This window comes from Zophobas morio, unplaced genomic scaffold (assembly GCF_036711695.1).
Source record: "Zophobas morio isolate AGI-343-1 ecotype UQ-CSIRO unplaced genomic scaffold, CSIRO_AGI_Zmor_V1 ptg000023l, whole genome shotgun sequence".
Classification (NCBI taxonomy): domain Eukaryota; kingdom Metazoa; phylum Arthropoda; class Insecta; order Coleoptera; family Tenebrionidae; genus Zophobas; species Zophobas morio.
In genome coordinates, this window is record NW_026972128.1 from 6654918 (window position 1) to 6674792 (window position 19875).

Consider the following 19875-nt stretch of genomic DNA (forward strand, 5'->3'; position numbering starts at 1 on the left):
TCAGTTTCTCGAGGGAATGGGTAGACAACGTCTGTTTATGTTTTAGCTCCTACACGATGATCTTAATTTACGTCTAACATTTCATCGCAATCTGTTTCCTAGTTTCGGAGATTTTCTCTCATACAAAATCTCTCACAGACGCGAAACAGACAGAGGGGAAACGGGAGACCGATCCTTTTGTATTCCGTGAGCTGTGAAACATTGAAACAAGGGGAAATTACACATTTGTCAAAATTACCCTATTACAACACTTCCTTCATAATTATACGGTCGGGATGTAAAAAGACAAACATTATTTCAGACGTTTCATAGTTTGTAGAATGTGAAAATGTAGGTCTTCCCTGTGCTTTAGAAGCGATGGAAGTTCTGGTTAAATAACTTTATACCAGTTTTGTTATAATAAAATGGTAATCTTTAAGTAAAGTACTGCATTATTTGATTCACGTGACTAAAAGTAATTAAGTACTTACCGTTCATAATAAAAGTGACTCATCTTGTTAAAATTTATTACAGATTTAAAACGTCTCTAAATCATTGTGGTTTTTTATTTACATGAATAAAAATCTAACTTTCCTCACAAATTTTGCTAATTTTTATGAACAGAATCAAACTTATCTTCTTTAAAAAATTTATTCGCTTTGCTAAGCGTTAAAAACAACTGAAACACACCACTTTTTACAATTTCAAACTTAAATAAAGCATTCTTACAACTTTTATGTACAATGGGGTCGCTAAATTTAAACTTGGAGCTACTAATAGATTATCGGATTTGCACACCTAAAGCAGAGGCTGCAACTTTTGCGATTTCCTTGTGAATTATATTAACTTCAGATTGAATTAACGTTCTCTCCATGTGTCTATAAATAATTCTATAACAATGACTAGTTTTCCCTGTTTTAGGGTGTGTAAATTCATCTACTAAAACTACCTGCTCTATTATATCACCTCCTATGTTTCTCGCTAAATCGTAAAAATCGTTACTGGCGAATTCCTTATCTTGGGGTAACCAAAAACTTAAATCATTAACACACTGAGGAAACTGACTAACAGACTTATAAGTAACATTTTCATCACATTTAACTTTAAACTGATTCAAAAATCCAGTGTCCTGAGACCAGAAAAGCCGGATATCGGGAATCTTGTATAAACACATAGCAACTCTTTCAAGACCTATCCCAAAAGCCCATCCAATTCTATCCACAATTCCTGCATTAGTTAAAATTGGTTGCCTCATGATTCCACAGCCCAAAAGCTCCAACCAGTTGTTTTCGTGAAATACTTCTAGTTCCCAAGAAGGCTGAGTGAAAGGAAAATATGTATCAATCCACCTATATTCAATTTTTTCCCCAAACAATTGTTTCGCCAAGCCCGCCAGCGTCGTTTTTAACTCATGTTCCATCAACTTCACGGCTTCCAAAGTGTGACATGCTTGCTTTTGTTGAGTTCCTGTACTTTGAGTGTTATTGCCAACTTCGAATATTTGCAGAGTGTCATCTCTTGGAAACAATTCTTCCCGGGTTTTCAATCGAACTGCATCAAGTTGATGGAATACTGGATAGTGAGTTCTGTCAATTTCATCCCTTCTATATACATCTCCGACCATTATAAAATTATTTAACCCAGCTCTCATCAACTCTGACTGGTGCGCCGTCATATGAGCCCTTAGTAAGTAGTCTCTGTTTAAATAATAACAATCGGTTTTGGATCGTGACGGGTGGTCTTTCGGGGTGAGCAAACTGTCGAAATTTTGATCCAGGGAAACTATCGGTGATAGAGAATCATACACGGAAAAAAATGGGTTCCCACGCCGGTTGACGAAACGTTTGTAGAAATAATTGACCATTCGCTGTCGGACGTGGCTTAAAGGGTGATGTTCTTTGGTGTAAATATTGCGGCCCAAATGCGAAATTATTTTGTCTGTAACGTTGCTGAAGTCATCTTTGAGGTATGTGTTGTCTAGGAGTGTCACGTGCGACTGTATTTCTGGTTTAATCGACGAAGACAGCAATCTTATAATCTGGTAGTTGCTTATATTTTGAATTTTAAGCATTTTTGTTGTGGCCATAATTCTAACCTCAATTTCAAACTGACGTTAAGTAATGGAGCTGTCAATTCAATTGACAGTTGGAAGCGTTTTCTGGTGATAAGCCGGAGGCGTGTTGGTATTCCTACCGGGCGTTGACGTCATTGTAGGTAACGACTTTGACATAATGTAAATACGTAAATGTTGTCTTTAGGTGAAGGTGTCCTAATTATGTTTCGTAATAAATATCCGAACTCTTCGTGCAATTTGTTATTTAGTGATTAACGTAATTATTCATTTTACAGATTACAAGAGAAGTTTTTGCCAAATTTTGGATTTTTTAAGCAGCCTTATTTTTTATTGTACATTTGGTACTAGTTTAATTATTTAATATTTGTTTTTATATAAAATCAGTCACAAATGATATAAAAGTTGGGTCAAAAATTTAACGGACAGAAATTATGAAGATAATTAAAGCCACAGTTTTAACCAGTTTGTTTTTTACTCAAAATTTTTCAACTTATTAATATAGAATCAATCTACATAGTGCACTTTATACACATTTACTTTTCAAAAAAAAACAATGTTTATGAATTCATACAAAATAAAATTTTAGAGATAACAATGAGGATTAGATTTTTGAATACACAGTCTGTTATAGAAAATGACAAAGTTTCAGAGATTTATTATCGCTTTAAGACAGTAAAACATATTTGATTTTTATTCTCCACCATATTTAATAGTAATCCATGTCTGGTATTCTGAGGGCCTGTAAGTTACAAAAAGTATTGGAATAACTAGGTAAGAATTAGCTTTTAATATTTGTCATAACTTTTACATGTACAGCACAGATGGTGGAGGCGCCGGGTAATATTATGCCATTGCATTAATTACTTATGTGTACAGAAAAATTATCATTTTTAGGTTGTTATTATTATTTATTTGATATAGGTTATTTGGACATTAATTTGGGAAAAATTATGACTTAAGTAAGAGACTTTTTCGGTTATTCAATTAGAGGAAAAGAAAACGATTTTTTTTCAACTGGTTTATTACATATTTTAGAATAAAGAAATATTATTAATTTAATGGCTTTGTATTTACAAGAACTTTTGGGTTTGATATATTTTTAAACGAAATTAACTGGTGGGTGTAACTTAGGTAAATATATATTTTTATTTAATCCTCTTAAAATTTACACATTTCAAGAGGATTACATTTTTTGTTGAAACTTATCTCTGCAGAAATAATATATGTATGTAGTAGAGTTATTTGCAATGAAGACAGAAAAAGACAATGCACGATTTTGTATGCAGAAATAATATTACGGGACTTGTTTTGTGTAAAAAACCTTTATGTAGCAGACAGTGGACTATGATATTTTTCTTCCAAATCGGACTCCAAAACTTGTTCTATTAGCGCTATCTGTAACTACTCTCATATAAATAAAATACCAAATAAAATTACAAAATAAGCTCTAATATTTCAGACATTATAGTCAATGCTGCAGCAATGAAATGTATATCCTTTCCAAGTAGCAGCCATCCGACTTTTTCTTAGTCTGCGCATCGATAACAGATTGAGTGAAGGTCATCGACTTCCCGGCTGTTCCCGGTACGTCGCGACGCCTCGGATCCATTGTGAATTAACAAAGCAAGCGAGCTGGATAACAATCTCTGTCAATCGAGAAAGATGTGTGCGGTATGCAACAAAAAAAGAAGAAGAAATAAAAATCTAAAAATAATTTCCTGTGGCATAATTTTAATCACTATGTTTGTAGAGATCTGCGCCTGATCGACTATCCGCGGCGCTTTGTCCAATCACAGCCAGTTTCCTGTCTTAAATCTGCGTTTTTATTAAAAATGCCGAGGAATCAGCCTCAATATGCTGCTTTTTTACACTGACGTATATGATTACGTATGAAAATAAAAATAGGTCTTCCGTTTCCCGCTATCTGTCCTTGAAACTAGCGGACTGCTGTGAAATTTTGTGTGTTAGGAATAAATATTGTGTGAATCAAAATTTATCTGATCTTCCCCAACAACAATTTGCAAAATTTTGCATGGTAAATGGTATTAAATTTTATAAAAAAAACATATTTCCATATCTGAGGTTTACGAATCCGACTTTATTTTTTACTTTAGAGATCAGATATAGCTAGTCATTCTTATGATGACTAAGTAAAAAGAAGTGTAGAAGTATGGGTGTTAGAAGGTGTAAAAAAATTATGGAAGAAAATCCGTCCACATCAATTCAAACATGCATTTATTTTGTTGAGACGTCCCTTCACCCGTTTAAGCTTGGTCTTTGGGTGACTATTTCAAGAAAACTTACCAACTTTAGTTAGCACCGAAAGGCTCTCATTTTTATGTAAAAGATTTTTGAAATTTTTCAATTTTGTCTCAATTTGGTGCGTTTCTAAGTCTTCTAATTGTTTACTTCAGTGTAGTACGAATACTCCAAGATTTTTCAAACAGAGAAATATTTAGTGTCTTTTTAAAATTTGTTTGTCAAACAATAATTTAAAAGCAGTTTAACTAAAAATTATAATTAAAAATTTCTCAAAATATAAATCACAAATAGTAAAAAAATCGTCATTACTAGAACTGTGTGAATATTTGCTTTTGACAAAGATTATTTTGTGCTAAGAAGTTAAAATATTTCTAGAAATATGTGGAAACAGTGTTAAACACTTTTATTGCCCTCGTAATGGGCCATAAATACCCTTATAATGGTAATAAAGTATACCAACGAAAATACAATTTTCCGAACCCCCTCATTTATGAACACACCATAAATGCCTCTAAGAATAAGCCGATTCTATTGAGGAATAAACAAATACAACAAAACGTCGCTTTTAATTTTGGTATGGTGTCATAAGTTTCCATCTAATACGCTGCATTATTTGTTGAAAAATGTGATGGAAAAGTCAAAATCGTAAAATCACTCTTATCGTTGGTACACTATACGACGGAAATTTCTTTTTATTATTAGTAGTAGTAAATGAAATTATTTGAAACAAACGACTTGGAAATGCAGTAAACTTTGCATTTATCCCGAAATATTCATTTAATTCCAAAGTAGACATATTAGGAATATTAATTCGGTCTTTATTCTTTAGTAGATTCATATTGTACTTTTTTTTTTCTTTTTAACTTTGTCACTTCCAAATGTAGACGGTTCTGAGTGATCTTTAAAAAATAAGTCTCTATTTAACAAAATATTTAATAAATTTATAACTATTCGATATAAGTAGTTGACACAGCACACAAGTTGGAAAAGAAATAAGAAAACATGTAGGGTGTTAATAAATTATGTACACCTGGTGGACTGTGAAATTCGTTTATTAACGTCCGCTTTATTTGACTGTCTGCCAAATTAATTAATTTGTCAATTAGGTGTCAAAGTTTGAATGAAATTTTAACGTTTATTCCTTTAAATCACAAAGATAGGGGAGAAATGTGGATACTAATAGAAGAAGATAAATTTATTCTCGGTTTGGCCAAGCGATTGATTAAGAATGCAATATTCAATTTAAGAAAAATTCATTCATTTTAACTTTTTTTGAAATACTCACCAGGAGTACAAAATGACTTATCTTTCTATTTGGGGTTTTTGTTAGATTCAAAAGCTTGCTCAACAATGACGCGTTAAAACAAGTGTGTTTTAAATATGAGTAACAAAAAAGAGAAAGAAAAAAAAAGAAATATGGTGTACTATTCCAACAAATTATGTCCCTCTTCCTGCCATAACGTCAGAATTTGTAGACCTTCCGTTCCAAGCAGCAGCTTCTCGATGCTGATAAACACATGAGTTTTTTCCTAGTCTGCGCGTCGATAATATATTGGGTGAAGGTCGTCGACTTTCCGGCTGTTCCCGGTACGTCGCGGCGCATCGGATCCATTGTGAATGTAAAACGGGGAATTGTGGGAGTCGACGGGATCGGGATAAGAGCGGCTGTCAATCCACAGAGGAAGTGCGGCGGTGTGTGCGGTAAAAACCCGAAAAGCGTCTCCTATGCCGTCATCTTAGCCGTCGAGTGCGAGATGTTCACGGGAACCGTCCGCATCAAGCTGTGCGAAGCCCGGGAGCTGCGCCCCACGGACTGCTCGCGCCGCTTCGGCAAGGACGACCAGCTGTTGAACCCGTACGTGAGCATCGACGTGGACGACACCCACGTCGCCCAGAGCACCAGCAAGCCCAAGACGCTCAACCCTGTCTGGAACGAGTACTTCGAGCACGGCGTCGTCGACGCCAAGACGCTGACCATGACCGTCTTCCATTACGCCGCCATCGGGGAGTCGGACTTCGTCGCCAACTGCAGCCTCCCGCTGGAGGACCTACGCGACCATGACAAGGACTTTTGGGTAAGGCGTCGCGACGCTCGCCGACGACCAGGCAAAATTGCGCAAAACCGACGTCGTGTAAATAGCTGAGTGTTTACATGAAAGCCAATATTGATTTACTGCACCCTAAAACTGTGGAACGAGGCAGCGGTGATGGTGATGGGCTATTTTTGGAGGGTTTGAGGTTAGGTTTTTATTCCGATTTCGATGGGTTCGCTGTGGCGGCTGGAGGATGGGTTGAGGCGATCGTCAGCTTATCGGCCATGTTTATGTGAGAAGGATCGAAATTCGCGACTGGACCTGGAAGTGCTTTCCTTGCGCATTTTTTACAACGGGATTCAAACAGGAAATTCAATATTACACAGATAAGATTACTAAATACTACATCTACATACCAAACAAATTTACTACAATTTCAAAATCGTCGTTCTTATCTAAAACGGTTCATTCAATTTTTCTCGAGAGGAGAAATTCCGATTAACTACAATTCTAGAGAAACGCAAAATAAACATTAAAAAAAAATTTCAAACAGAAAATTATAACATGGTATATTTATCTTTAGTTTAGTAATTCGAGAATTATTCAAAAAAATTTGCTATCATGGGGTAGGATCTAACTGCATGTATGTGGAGGCGTATCTTTTAATAAAGATTTATTTAATGATTTTTTGAAATGACGTCATCAACTTTTTGGTGGGAATAAATATATTAATGTCGATATATACAGTGTCACAGTAATCACAACGTAATTGTCTACCATAATTAGATGAGCCACTTCTGAGACAATCGATAAAGTAAATCGGTTTATCCCTGATTTTTATTTTGAGATTGCGTCATCAAATTTTTTAGTGTACCTATTTAAAATTTTCGGGAAAAATAATTTCCCCAATAAAGCAGTTCAACCATGAATCCAGTAACAAGGTGTCAGGTATGTAGTTCGTGAGCTAAATCGAACATTTAACAGTAGACGTAAAGTTATATACCTACACTACACATTTTAAGTGAGACCTACCTAAGAAGCATTTGATGATGTTATTAATTCTTATATTTTGCTCTTTTTTTTCTAATATACGTATTCTTCTTTTCATAACAAGAAACTTAAAATGTGCTCAAAATGGTAAATTTTTGCAGGGAAATATGTATTCTGCAATTACGCTCCGCTTCTCGGTCTAAAATGAACGAAAAATTCATCACAATTTTTTTTCTTAAAATAAGTATATAGTTTTCTTTGAACAACACGGTAGTCAAACATGTTTTCAATTTCTTGTGGGGAAAAGAAGACTTCGTATATTAAGAAAAAATGGATATAATTTTAGCCCCGCCAACCTACCCCCTCTCAATTGTGATGATTTTATTACTCATCGTGAGCCGAGGGGCGGAGCTTAGATGCAAAATCCTCATTTCTGTACAAGAAATTACCATGTGAAATATGTTTTTAAGAGGGTAAAATGTTGTAGAGAATATAGATTTTGCAATTAAACTCCGCCCCCAGTCTGATGACGAATGAAAAATTCATTAGAATTGAGATCGGAGCGGGTGGGTGGGGCTTAATCTTTGGCTTTCTTTTTCTAGTACATATGATTTTCTTTCAACAATCTTTTGGCACAGAGAACAAGAGATATAATAAAAAAAAACTTAAAGTCAATGTATTATTCAATAATTTTGGATTGTACTCCTGATGTAAGCCACGTAGACCAACTTTCAATCATTGCACGGTCTGTGAACATTGCAGAAAATTTGATAAAATTTAAAAGGGAAAGGAAAAATAAATTTGATGGAGAAAAATAAAGAAATATATTTTTGTAAAAGGTGATGAGCATTTTGTGAAAAAATATTTTCAGTAGACAGATTACAGAGAGGCAGATGGAAACGTGAAACCTTACCTGAAACTCCAACATAATCAAACATTCGTCAAAATGACTATTGACTACATCATGTTTCGTTTTAGCTATTTCTTTTGAAGTTAAAACAGTAAGTATAGGGTATATGATGTCCAATGGCTGAGGCAAAAATACGTTCATGCAGCTTAATAGAACTGTGTATCTATAACCTGAAATTATATATGAAACAGCATAATATTTTAGTTAGTAGTGTTGAAAACAATAACAGCTATGTATAAAAACCATCGTATTTAAAAGTTAATCTTTCCACCATTTTTACTTCCTGAAAGTAAGCTAAGGAAGTATAGCAATCGAGTCCATCGGACGAGTTGTTACTTTCATGTTTTCTCGAAGTTTCATGACCCTTAGAGGACGAAAAAAGTGATTTCCCCTTTCCGTCTATCTATCGTATGTCTGTCTGTCCCTGTGTGTGTGTCATAGTTGTAAAAAAAAACAATTTTTTTTTGTTAAATGGGTTCATTTTTTTGTTTTTCGGGTTTTTTTTATTGTTATTGCAAACATTTAACAGTTTTATTAATTAAATAAGTAGTTAAAATATACTTTTTTCCGTAAACTAGCAAGTATGTGTTATTTAATAGTCAAGGTTTCCTTAGAAATTTCAAAAATTTTAAAATTTGCTATTTATAACCCCACAATTTTTAATAGAGACTAAAACAAAGATATTATTGAATAAGTAAAAAACTTCCTTGGATTAAAACAAATAATTTCGTTGATATGTTTTATGGTATTTATATTATGGTGCAGTTGTTAACATCAAATTGGTTACTTATTAAAAAAATTTCTAAAAAAATTAATTTATTTACAAAAACACGTCTCATGTTTAAAAAAAAAACTTGTTTTAAGACAATTAAAACAAACCGTTTTTTATTCACTAATAAGATCTGTAGTCTGCTGTCTGTGTCAACGTTTTAAGGTTATTGTAGTCATGATAAATCGTTAATCAAAATTTATTCGTTTACCCACTCCCAAAAAATGTATGACGTCATCTCAAAATTTTGCTTAATACATTCTATCTGAAATGTGCTAAACGATTGCATAAATAGAATTTTCCAAGATTGACAACAATTTGAGATAACTTCAACTTTATATGTATTAGGGGTCGCCTATTCCTATTTCTATTCGCGGACTGCTAATTATAGCAAAGCATTTTGCTCCCCCTGGAAGTTAACCAACCTAGTTAAAGATATTTGTAATTTCGAAAACACTTTCGTTAGTCTGCTTTATAAATACCGAGACTATTAATGTTTTTGATTTTTTGTCAGGTTGGCAACATATTTAAAATTTGATGTTGGCATATCTGATGTCAAATTCAAATTTGGGGCACTAATTTAGTAGACTCTAAGAACAAGACTGCGTAGAAACACAAAATCGGTCGGGCCAAGTTCAGTTTCAAATTTAAGGGGTGCACTTTCAGAGGCGTCCGTCATCGTTTCTCTGTCATAGTGAACTTTTTTAGCGTAAGGGTACCAGATTAGTGCCTAATAGATTCATTCGCATTCATGCTAGCGTGTTAAACGGTTCACTTAAGTCTATGTTTCCATGTGTTATTGTTTGCGATTTAAAAAAAATGACAAAATAAATTTTAAAAACCATCCCCTTCTAAAGTGTGCATGTTACGCTACTGACTCACAGTCCACTGTCAGATTCTGATGACTCACCATGTTGAACTTAAAATGATCCATCTGTAGCTGCCATCTTCTCATTGATTCTTAGCCGCGCTGATGTCAAAATTGACAACTGTGACGTGTTAACAGTGCTGCCAATAATTCAGAATTGCCAACCCAAAAATTTGTTTCAATCATTAATAGTTGCCCGGTGCTTAACTGGAGACGATTACATTACTTATACAAACAAGTTAATTAGATTTGTAATTTGCTGTTTGTCCTATTTCTACAAACAGAACACTTTTACTTCATAACTATCTAGAACTTGTGTTTGAGCAAGTTTTCTTTTGATACTGTGTTTACTGAAGTTTATTCTGAAAACTTTGTATTAATAATGAATGCTTTGTTTTGTAGCCTTTGGTGTCCAGATTTTGTTTTATTTCGTATTCACATGGTACAAACAGAAACAAGTAGTAAAATGACGATTTACTGAATATTTAGCGTAAATAGAACAAAATTTGTGTTACAAAAATCATAGCCAAACGTGTATCTTTTCAGATTGATTTGGAACCAACAGGCCGATTGCACATTCAAGTAGACTTGGATCATCGTGGTATTAAACATTCACGTATTTATACAGGGTGTTTCCTCTAAAGTTTACCCACTTTCTAACTTTTTGTTTACAAAGAAAAACTGCTGAAATTCGGAACACCTCTATATTGTTTAACAACTAACATTACGAGTTGCTAAATATACCATGTGTTGGAAATAAATCGTTTAGGATTCCAAAAACTTAGAATATATTCAATAAATTTAAAAAGTTTTTTGTACATATTCTAAGACAGTTTCATATCTCTGTCCCTTATATTTTTTTTAACCAGACTAAATAATATTGCAATGCCTTCGGGGTATATTTAATAGCGTAACAATAAGCTTCGTTAAATAATACACGGATGTCCCAAATTTCAGCGGTTTTCTTCATAAATAAAAAGGATAGAGCTAGAGAAATTTTAGATGAAACGCACTATGTAATAAGCGAGAGCTAAGATACAAAACATTCTAGGTGATGGCGAGATTCAACGGCAATTTAAAGAAAGGCAGCAGGGGTTTAACAGGCGACGCGGAGCTATGCGTCGAAGAGTTCATCAAGTCAATGGACACAAATTCATGGCGACTTTCCTACGTCAACCGACATTCTGTTCACACTGTAGAGAATTTATATGGTGAGAAAATAAAACAGTGAAGTGTTGAAAAATGTTAAATGGAAAATAATAATTTTAGGGGTTTAGGCAAACAAGGCTATCAGTGCCAAGGTACCAAACATAATATTATATATCGTGTTTTTAATATACCTATATGTATGTAGAGCTTTTTTACTGATTAATGATCGTCGGTAAAATCTGATTTCATAAATAGTTGTACATATTGTAGTTTTAAAATGATTTCAGTGCATCCTAGAATGATCTTGTTTTTGTTTTAAGTTGCAGCAACCTTCTGGCATGGCTGTTTTAATAGCTTTTCTTTAATGTTGTAAGTTGTTGTTGTTGTTCGGATTCTATAACAGTATGTCATTGATACATCATTTAAAATTTTTGCAGTCTGCACCTGCGTCGTTCACAAGAGATGCCATTCTTTAGTACTTACGAAATGTCCTGGAATGAAAGACGAAGTAAAAGTTTTATTAATGCGATTCGCCAATTTTACATTGTAAAATCAATTTTAGTCTACTCAACCAAACACCGGGTTCAGCGTGAATATTCCCCACCGTTTCGTCGTTCACAATTACAAGAGATTCACATTTTGTGACCACTGTGGCTCGCTACTGTACGGACTTTTTAGGCAAGGACTCCAGTGCGAAGTATGTTCTTTGAACGTCCATAAAAGATGCCAGAAAAATGTGGCGAACAGTTGTGGCATAAATGTGAAAGAAATGGCCGAAATTTTGAAAAATATTGGTAAGTTGACTCCTGAGAAATCCGTCTCACGACCTTCCAAATGTACGCCAAATACGCAAGCACAAGAACTTCCGTCGGACAATGCAGAAGCCAATAGAACTCAGTCTAATGCCGTTAAAGAAAACGAAGACGCTCTTCCCCAAGAAGACAAGGACAAAGCAAGTGGACACAAAATCGGCTTGGACGACTTCAATTTTATTAAAGTTTTGGGGAAAGGCAGTTTTGGAAAAGTCATGTTGGCGGAGAAGAAAAATACTGAGGAAATCTTTGCAATCAAGGTTCTGAAAAAAGACGTCATTATTCAAGATGACGACGTCGACTGCACCATGACTGAAAAAAGAATTTTGGCTCTAGCGGCTAAGCACCCATTTTTGACTGCTCTTCACTCCAGTTTTCAAACTAAAAATCGGCTTTTCTTCGTTATGGAATACATTAACGGGGGAGATTTGATGTTCCAGATACAAAGGGCACGAAAATTTGATGAGCCTAGAGCTAAATTTTACGCCGCTGAGGTCACTTTAGCGCTGCAGTTCCTTCACAAACACGGTGTCATTTACAGGGACTTAAAATTAGATAATATTTTGTTGGATGCTGAGGGGCATTGTAAACTGGCCGATTTCGGAATGTGCAAAGAAGGAATTTCTGAAGGGACCACTACTACAACGTTCTGTGGCACTCCGGATTATATAGCTCCTGAAATCTTGCAGGAGTTGGAGTATGGTCCTAGTGTTGATTGGTGGGCTTTAGGTGTTTTGATGTATGAAATGATGGCAGGTCAACCACCGTTCGAAGCAGACAATGAAGAAGATATGTACGAATCAATTTTACACGACGACGTTCTTTACCCTGTGTGGTTGAGTAAAGACGCTGTCAACGTACTGAAAGGGTTTATGACAAAAAATCCTAACAAAAGACTGGGATGTGTGACTTCTCATGGCGGAGAAGCAGCCATCAAGGTACATCCTTTCTTTAAAGAAATCGACTGGTTAGCTTTAGAACAAAAGAAAGTGAAACCACCTTTTAAACCTAGAATCGTGAGTATGCGTAAGACGTTTTAGGAATATTATAAATGTTTTCGAATTCTAGAAAAACAAGAAAGATGCTCTTAACTTCGACACAGAATTCACAAAAGAAGAGCCCGTGTTGACTCCCATTACCGCCGAAGTGACAAACTCTATAAATCAAGAAGAATTCAAAGGGTTCTCTTTCGTCAATCCAAATTACAATCCTGGTCGTTACAACGCTTCAGCGGAGTAAATTTTCTCGATAACATTTTTTCCATTTCATTTTAATCAAGTGGGAAACTTACATCTAACTCAGTTCTTAGGTAGAAGATTTCTGTGATCTTACTGGATTATTATACCAGAAATTAAATGTATAATTACGAATGGCGGCCTAAGCTCTGTAAATATTTTGATGAATTGAAAAGTTTTATTAGATCGAGTCAATTTATTATTGTTGTGGTAGCCTTAACTCTGCACTGATTCAGACTTCGTCACATTTGTGTTTGGAACCAAAACAAAAGCGGCAAATACATAAAGAGAGCTTATTATGAGAGATTTTTTTAATCATTATTATTGTTGATAATGTCATAGTTTATGTACATTTTGTTTAACGTGTGGCACCAGCTGATAAAAAAGCCACACAATAACAATAAACGTGGAGAGCAATCATTACGCAAAGCGTGCCTGTTAATGTTGTATGAATTAAAAGTGACGACTTTATCTGCCATATTGAGCTAATTAGCAAAATTCCAATACATTTCGAAGAAATGTAGGTACTTACGTTTGTTGTTGGAAAGAGCGAAATATTTCATGTCAGTAGTAGTTTAAATAATTATAGTCCAGCCAGCTAATATAGTGATGGATGTTTAGAGAATTTCCCACCATCATCAAACTACAAATTTCTTTGCGTCTTTGTCTTTGGTTTGTTTCTTTCCAGCATTATTAATAACGTTATTGAACATTTGCGTCCGTTATTGTGCCAAATTTTCTTTGCCTACCTCCTCTTTGTCTTTGTATTAAGATTTAAATGCAGGGCATTAAAACTTTATTTTGTTGTATTAGTATGATGTGTAAATTGATTATTAGATGGTATTATACCTATTTCTCCAAGTGTACTAAAATATGAATAAATATTATTTAGTGTAAAGGTTTTTTTTTATTTAATCGGCAACAGTGATTTACTTTAAAAGTGAAATAAAAACACTATTACTCTCTATTAATTGTATAATATCGTAAGAGCTAGGGATTTAATGGGAGAAAAACTATAGTAGAACTTAGTAGTGCGAAATTTTTTACTTTCCGCGGGCAAATTCGAAAATTCTTACCATTTTTCTAGAATCGCCAACATCAAATATTTTGTAATTTTTTAGTTTAAAAATATATTATTATTAAAAAAATAATAATAAAACTCAGTATTTCGAAAATGTTGATCCGGGACCATAAACACGTGCGAATCAGGTCGTCGAGATCTAACTATAGCAAATTCTTTTGTGGATTTTTAGTAAACTTTTCCAAAAGTTCAATTTTTTGATACTCCACACACATGACAAAATTTTTGACATTTTCTCGAGCAAATTCGAAAATGAACTGAGGATATTTTTTGCAGATTTCGATCTCCAGAAGTTGTTTTCAACTTCACTTCTTCGAATATTTCTACCATTTTTCCAAAATAGGCAATATGAAATATATCAATTTTTATGATTCAAAAAAAATTATTTGTTATGGATTTTTAGTCAACTTTTCAATGTTTAAAAAAATTATTATTTGCTCGAACACATTTGAAAATTACCGAAACAATTTTTTTTTATGAATTTCGACCCCCAAAAATCAACTTCCATTTTCCTTGTTCGAAAATTCTTACCATTTTCCCAGAATTGGCAATATCAAATATTTTGCAATTTTTAGAATTAAAAAAAAAACTTTCGAATCCAACAATTCGAAAATGTTGATTCGGGACTCTGTTTTTTCAGGTTATCAACATCTTCCTAATTTGTTGTGGATTTTTAGCCAAATTTTCTATATACTCAATTTTTCAACATATCAAAACTTTTTGAACTATTCTAGTGCATAATCAAAAATCACTGAAAGATGTTTTTGTGGATTTCAAACCCTAGAAATTATTTCCGCCTTTATTTTTTTCAAAATTTCTACCATTGTTCTAGAATGGCCAATATGAAATATGGCAATTTTATGATATTTTAAAAATTTGACTTATCAACCGAATGTTTCGACAATCCTATTCCAGGATAATAAACTCACTATATTTTACGAATCAGGTCGTCGAGATTTAAGTATAAGGTAAAATTTGTTGTGGATTTTTAAGCAACTTTTCCATAAGCTCAGTTTTTCAATTTTCAAATTCAATATTTTTGGCTTTTTCTCAAGTACATTCAAAAAATACTTGCAAACCTGATATTTGAAAAATATTGATACGGAGCCCTAAATATGCTATGTTTCTTGAAATGTTGACGAAATCTACACATACTTATAGCAAAATTTGTTGTAAATTTTTAGGCAATTTTTCCCTAAGCTTTATTTTTCAATATTTTAGAAATTTTTGACCTTTTCTCGACCACATTCGAAAATTCCGAACGTATTTTTTTTTATGGATTTCAACCCCCATATGTGATTTTCGAGTTTATTTGTTCGAAAATTCCTACCATTTTTCCAGAATCGCTATTATGAAATTTTTAGGAATAAAAAAAAAAAACTTTCAAACTCAATAATTCAAACATATTGTTTGGAATTATCGAAACGCTGTTTTTATGCAGCTTTTACATAAAATCAATTTTTCAATACGAAATATTTGGCCTTTTTTCGAGCAAATTCTAAAATTACTACAAGAGTTTTTTTCCCAAGAAGTTATTTTCGGATTTATTTCTTCAAAAATTTCAATTATTTTTTCCAAAATGGCCAATATGAAATATGGCAATTTTTAGGATATATAAAAATTTTGATCTACGAGATAAATATTTTGAAAAACTTGGTCCACGATAAATCATCTCCACTAACAATTTAATAACATTATCTCCAAAATTTACAACAGTAAATTTGTTTTTAATTTTATAAAAGAAGTTGGTTTTAAGATTATCGTAAACGTGGTAAATGGTTGATCAAAATTTATTCGTTTAACCCCTCCCAAAAAATTGATAACGTCATCTCAAAATTTTGCGGAATAAATCCTCTTTGGAATATGAAAAGTATTATGATTCTATACTTTTGTTTTATCAATGCACTCATAGTTTTCAGAATTATTTATACAGGGTCACTAAAAAAATTAGTGAAAGAGTTTATTGTACTGATTAAATCAAATCATCACAAAATTTTGTAATGGAAAAACTCACTTGAAACAAACGGGTAGTACGCTTATTTACATTTACTATAATCACTACATGCATATCCTATATCCTTATTCTAACATATAAGGCTTATCATAAAGATAAAATTCGCAAAATCAAATCTTATAATTTTTCTTCCACCAATTTTTTGACCTCACAATTTTTCGTTTTTCCTCTTCCTTCAATTTTACAACTTTTTTGTATTAAAATTTTTCATTTTTTCATTTTATTTCATTTTTCAATCTCTTGACTTCCTTTTTTTTCCACTTAATTTTTTTCTGTTTTTCAATTTCTTGACTTCCAAATGTTTAAATTTTTCGTTTCTTCAATTTTTCATGTTCTTGATTTTTATTTTTCATTTTCCAGATTTTTTTCATTTCCTCGATTTTGTATCACAATTTATCGTTTTTTCATTTCCGTTATTTTTTAAATGTTTCTAATTTTTAGTTTATTCGAATGTTCAAATTTTCATTACCAATTACAAATTTTTCAGTTAAGCAATTTTTGGATTTCTCAATTATCCGATTTTCCGATTTCTTTACTTTTCACTGTTTCAGTTTTACAATATTTCGTTTTTTCAATTTAGCACCTTTTTGATTTTTGAGTTTCTCAAGTTCTTGATATCCTATTTTTAGATTTTTGTAAATTTTCATTTTATGCCTACTTTTTAGATGTTTAATTTTTGATTTTTCAGTTTTACGTTTTTCAATTTTTTTCATTTTTTCTTCGAAAAGTTGAAACATTAAAAAATTTAAAATCGCCAAAAGTAGGAAATTGAAAAATTGCAAATTGAAGAACTGAAGAGACAAAAAATCGAAATATTGAAAAATTAGAAATCGAAAAATTTACAAATCGAAAAATATCAGTCAATCGGAAAATTCGAAAACCCAAAAATTCTAAAACAGAAAATTGATATAATCCTCAAAATTGTAAAATCGAAAGACTAACACTAAAAAATCGAAAAATTGAAAAATTAAAAATTCAAAAATTCAAAAGTCGAACAAATGAAAAAGTTTTGAAATCCAATAAATAATTGAAAAATATAGAAAAGTTCTAAAATCGTAAAATTAAAGATTGTTTTTAAATTTAAGTGTTATGACATTTAAAATGAAAAATAGGAAAATTACAAATCAAAAATTGCAAAACCGAAAAACTGAAAATCCAAAAATGGAAAAATTTTACACTGAAAAAAGAAAAATTATAAAATCATATAGAAAAACCGAAAATTAAAAAAGGAAAGAAAACAAAAAACCGAAACGGAAAATTGCAAATCGAAAAATTGAAAAATCGAGAAATTTTAAATCGAAAAATTGCAAAATATAACAACTGAAACACAAAAAAATTAAAAATTGAAAAATTACAAATCGAAAAATTGAAAAAACCAAAAATTAAAAAAATTAAAAATGAAAAAACCGAAACATTGGAAAATCCAAAGAGGTAGTAGGTGATGTTATCTCCATGGACAAATCGAGTAATTGAAAAAATAAAGAAAATAAAAAACCGAAACGAAAAATTTCAAAGCGAAAAATTGAAAAATTAAAAAATTAAAACTCGAGAAACAAATCGAAAAATTGCAAAATTTAGAAATTGAAAAACTCAAAAGTCGGAAAAATAAAAAACTCAAAAATTGCAAATCGAAAAACTGAAGGAACAATGACAACATTGAAGAAGTGAAAAATTCAAGTCAAACAAGTTGCAGGAGTGTAATTTACGCCACTGATTTTTACTTTATAGAGGTTATCAGAAAGCAAAAATTGTAAACTTTTTTTTACAAATTGTCAAAGAAGTGGGATTTATTGGGCTGCACTTCAGCGGCGAGGGAAGTTCTCTTGAAATAACCTTCGATCAATTTTTTACAGAAATAACAATTTCAAATGGAATAATGTTCCAAAATTTCGTGCAAAAGATGTACAGTTGGGGACACGGAATTTTAAACGACCTGTCAATCATAATGACAGTAAGGTATAAGACTACAATGTTTTTAAATGTCAGAAAATTGGTTGTCGTTTGAAATTCCGTGTCCCAAACCGTAGGTACCTAATTCATCATTTTTAATAGCTATTGTGTATAAAATTTAATTTTGGAGATCGATACATTTTTTGTTCACAATCAGACAGTAGCTGTTCACAATCAGACAGTAGCATACAGCTTTTTTGACATCTGAAACATTAGTTGGAAAGCCTGAAAGGGGTGAGTAATGATTACGCGTAACATAATCGGTCAAAAATGACCCACTTTCTGACCTGTGGTGGCGCCGCTGTCGATTTGAACTATAAATATCAAACGAAAGTATTTATTGCAGTGGCGCCCGCATAAATTTTGGTAGAAATTGCTACAAACTTTTCTAGTAGTAATGATAGTGATAATGATAACGAAAACCAAAGACTACGGAGAGAGCCGTTTTCCATACGCCAGATTTCTGTGAGAATAATACAAGAAAAGGACGTTATCATATCACCATCTAACGCCAATGAATAGGTTGTACGTCGCTTTAGAATGTTATGCGTTAGGTCCAACAATGAAAAAGTGAAGAAATGACACATGTGGCAACAGGAAAAGATGCTACATCTGTCTGAAAAATAAAGGTATAAAACAGTAACAAATATGCGATTTATGCGAGAGAAATGTATGTATTGAACATTCGATTAGTCGATTACAAAACTAATTTGTGCTAATTGAAAAAATTAATCACTATGTAACACGCAATTATTATTTTCTAAAAATAATAACATACCTTAAACAAATATTTTTACTATTGAAATTAATCTTATTTAATAACACAAATACAACCAGCGGGTCTACCGGACCCGGGTTGCTCAGGTACACAGATAAAATGCATTGCCCCGGATAAGCGTAAAACGCAGTGAATAGTGAATTGTGGTTTATGGTTTTTAAAATACCATCTTACCATGGCTTAGATTTATTACCCCTCAGGATTATATTTAAAGATGTATAAGTACTGAAGGCTACAATGTAGGAAATGATGGTATTTAAAATATGAAAATTTCCGTGGCAGAACACTATTAGTGGACCTCTTACCTCTATTTTTGTTTATGTGACCAAAATCACCAACATGAAGTATCAAAAATTACTATTAGTATAACTCAACTAATAACTACCGAAAAAAAGTGAAATAAAAAAATGTATCTGTATCTGCGCCCTTAATTTTGTATCTAGATACAGATATTTTGTGCTTAAATTCGATTTTATCTAGATACAGATACAGATACCCAAAAATGTATCTAGATACTCCCCAACACTGTCAATAAATATGAATTTTTCGTTTGTTTTATTGAATAACTTTTTAAGTATTGACTTTAGAATATTTGTTGCTTTTAATTTTTTAGAAAAAAAAAACAACAATCTTTCCATTTATGAAAAATATACCTAGTGTTCCATATAGAAAATAAAGTTGGCGTCATTAATAAGTGATAATAAAAATGTGAGGTTGCCGTACTTAGATGTTTTAAAATGACACAAATTTGCTCAAAGAACTACAGGTTTATCTTTAAGAGTAAAAAAGTTACAGGGGTTGTATCATTTAAAACAAATACCCTGTATTTATCGACAATTTGGCCTTCACTCGAATATTTCTGGTTTCAAACCAGCGGTCGCCCGCATTCTTTCCAAGCAAAATCGAGTTGAAGAAAGCAACGATACCGATGTCGCGCTCTCCGCTTTCATCGCTTCCATCTAAAGAACTGT

General features: G+C 32.6%; 2 protein-coding genes across 3 annotated transcripts; one reads left to right on the plus strand and one right to left on the minus strand.

Moving 5' to 3' along the window:
• Positions 1 to 608: 608 nt before the first annotated feature.
• On the minus strand, positions 609 to 2114 carry Phers-m (Phenylalanyl-tRNA synthetase, mitochondrial). The gene has a single exon (XM_064062544.1). It carries the CDS (start codon positions 2063 to 2065, stop codon positions 761 to 763), a length of 1305 nt encoding a protein of 434 aa, XP_063918614.1. The 5' UTR covers positions 2066 to 2114; the 3' UTR covers positions 609 to 760.
• Positions 2115 to 5872: 3758 nt separating this feature from the next.
• LOC135134080 (calcium-independent protein kinase C-like) lies at positions 5873 to 13979 on the plus strand. 2 transcript variants are annotated; one of them, XM_064062677.1, is made up of 7 exons: positions 5873 to 6390; positions 10432 to 10501; positions 10937 to 11096; positions 11155 to 11186; positions 11472 to 11542; positions 11597 to 12862; positions 12915 to 13979. In XM_064062677.1, the coding sequence occupies exons 1-7, from the start codon at positions 6070 to 6072 to the stop codon at positions 13083 to 13085; spliced, it is 2091 nt and encodes a 696-aa protein (XP_063918747.1). In that variant the 5' UTR covers positions 5873 to 6069; the 3' UTR covers positions 13086 to 13979. The 2 variants fall into 2 exon arrangements, with proteins under 2 accessions (XP_063918747.1, XP_063918746.1); XM_064062676.1 differs by having other exon boundaries at positions 5970 to 6390; positions 10432 to 10486.
• The last annotated feature ends 5896 nt before the right edge of the window (positions 13980 to 19875 follow it).

Coding starts and splice junctions, on each gene's coding strand:
- Phers-m (XM_064062544.1), bottom strand. CDS start 2,065: ATGGCCACAACAAAAATGCTTAAAATTCAAAATATAAGCAACTACCAG.
- LOC135134080 (XM_064062677.1), top strand. CDS start 6,070: ATGTTCACGGGAACCGTCCGCATCAAGCTGTGCGAAGCCCGGGAGCTG. Junction 10,502..10,936: donor TCGTGGTATTAAACATTCAC/GTATTTATACAG, acceptor AAAACATTCTAG/GTGATGGCGAGATTCAACGG. Junction 12,863..12,914: donor CACCTTTTAAACCTAGAATC/GTGAGTATGCGT, acceptor TTCGAATTCTAG/AAAAACAAGAAAGATGCTCT.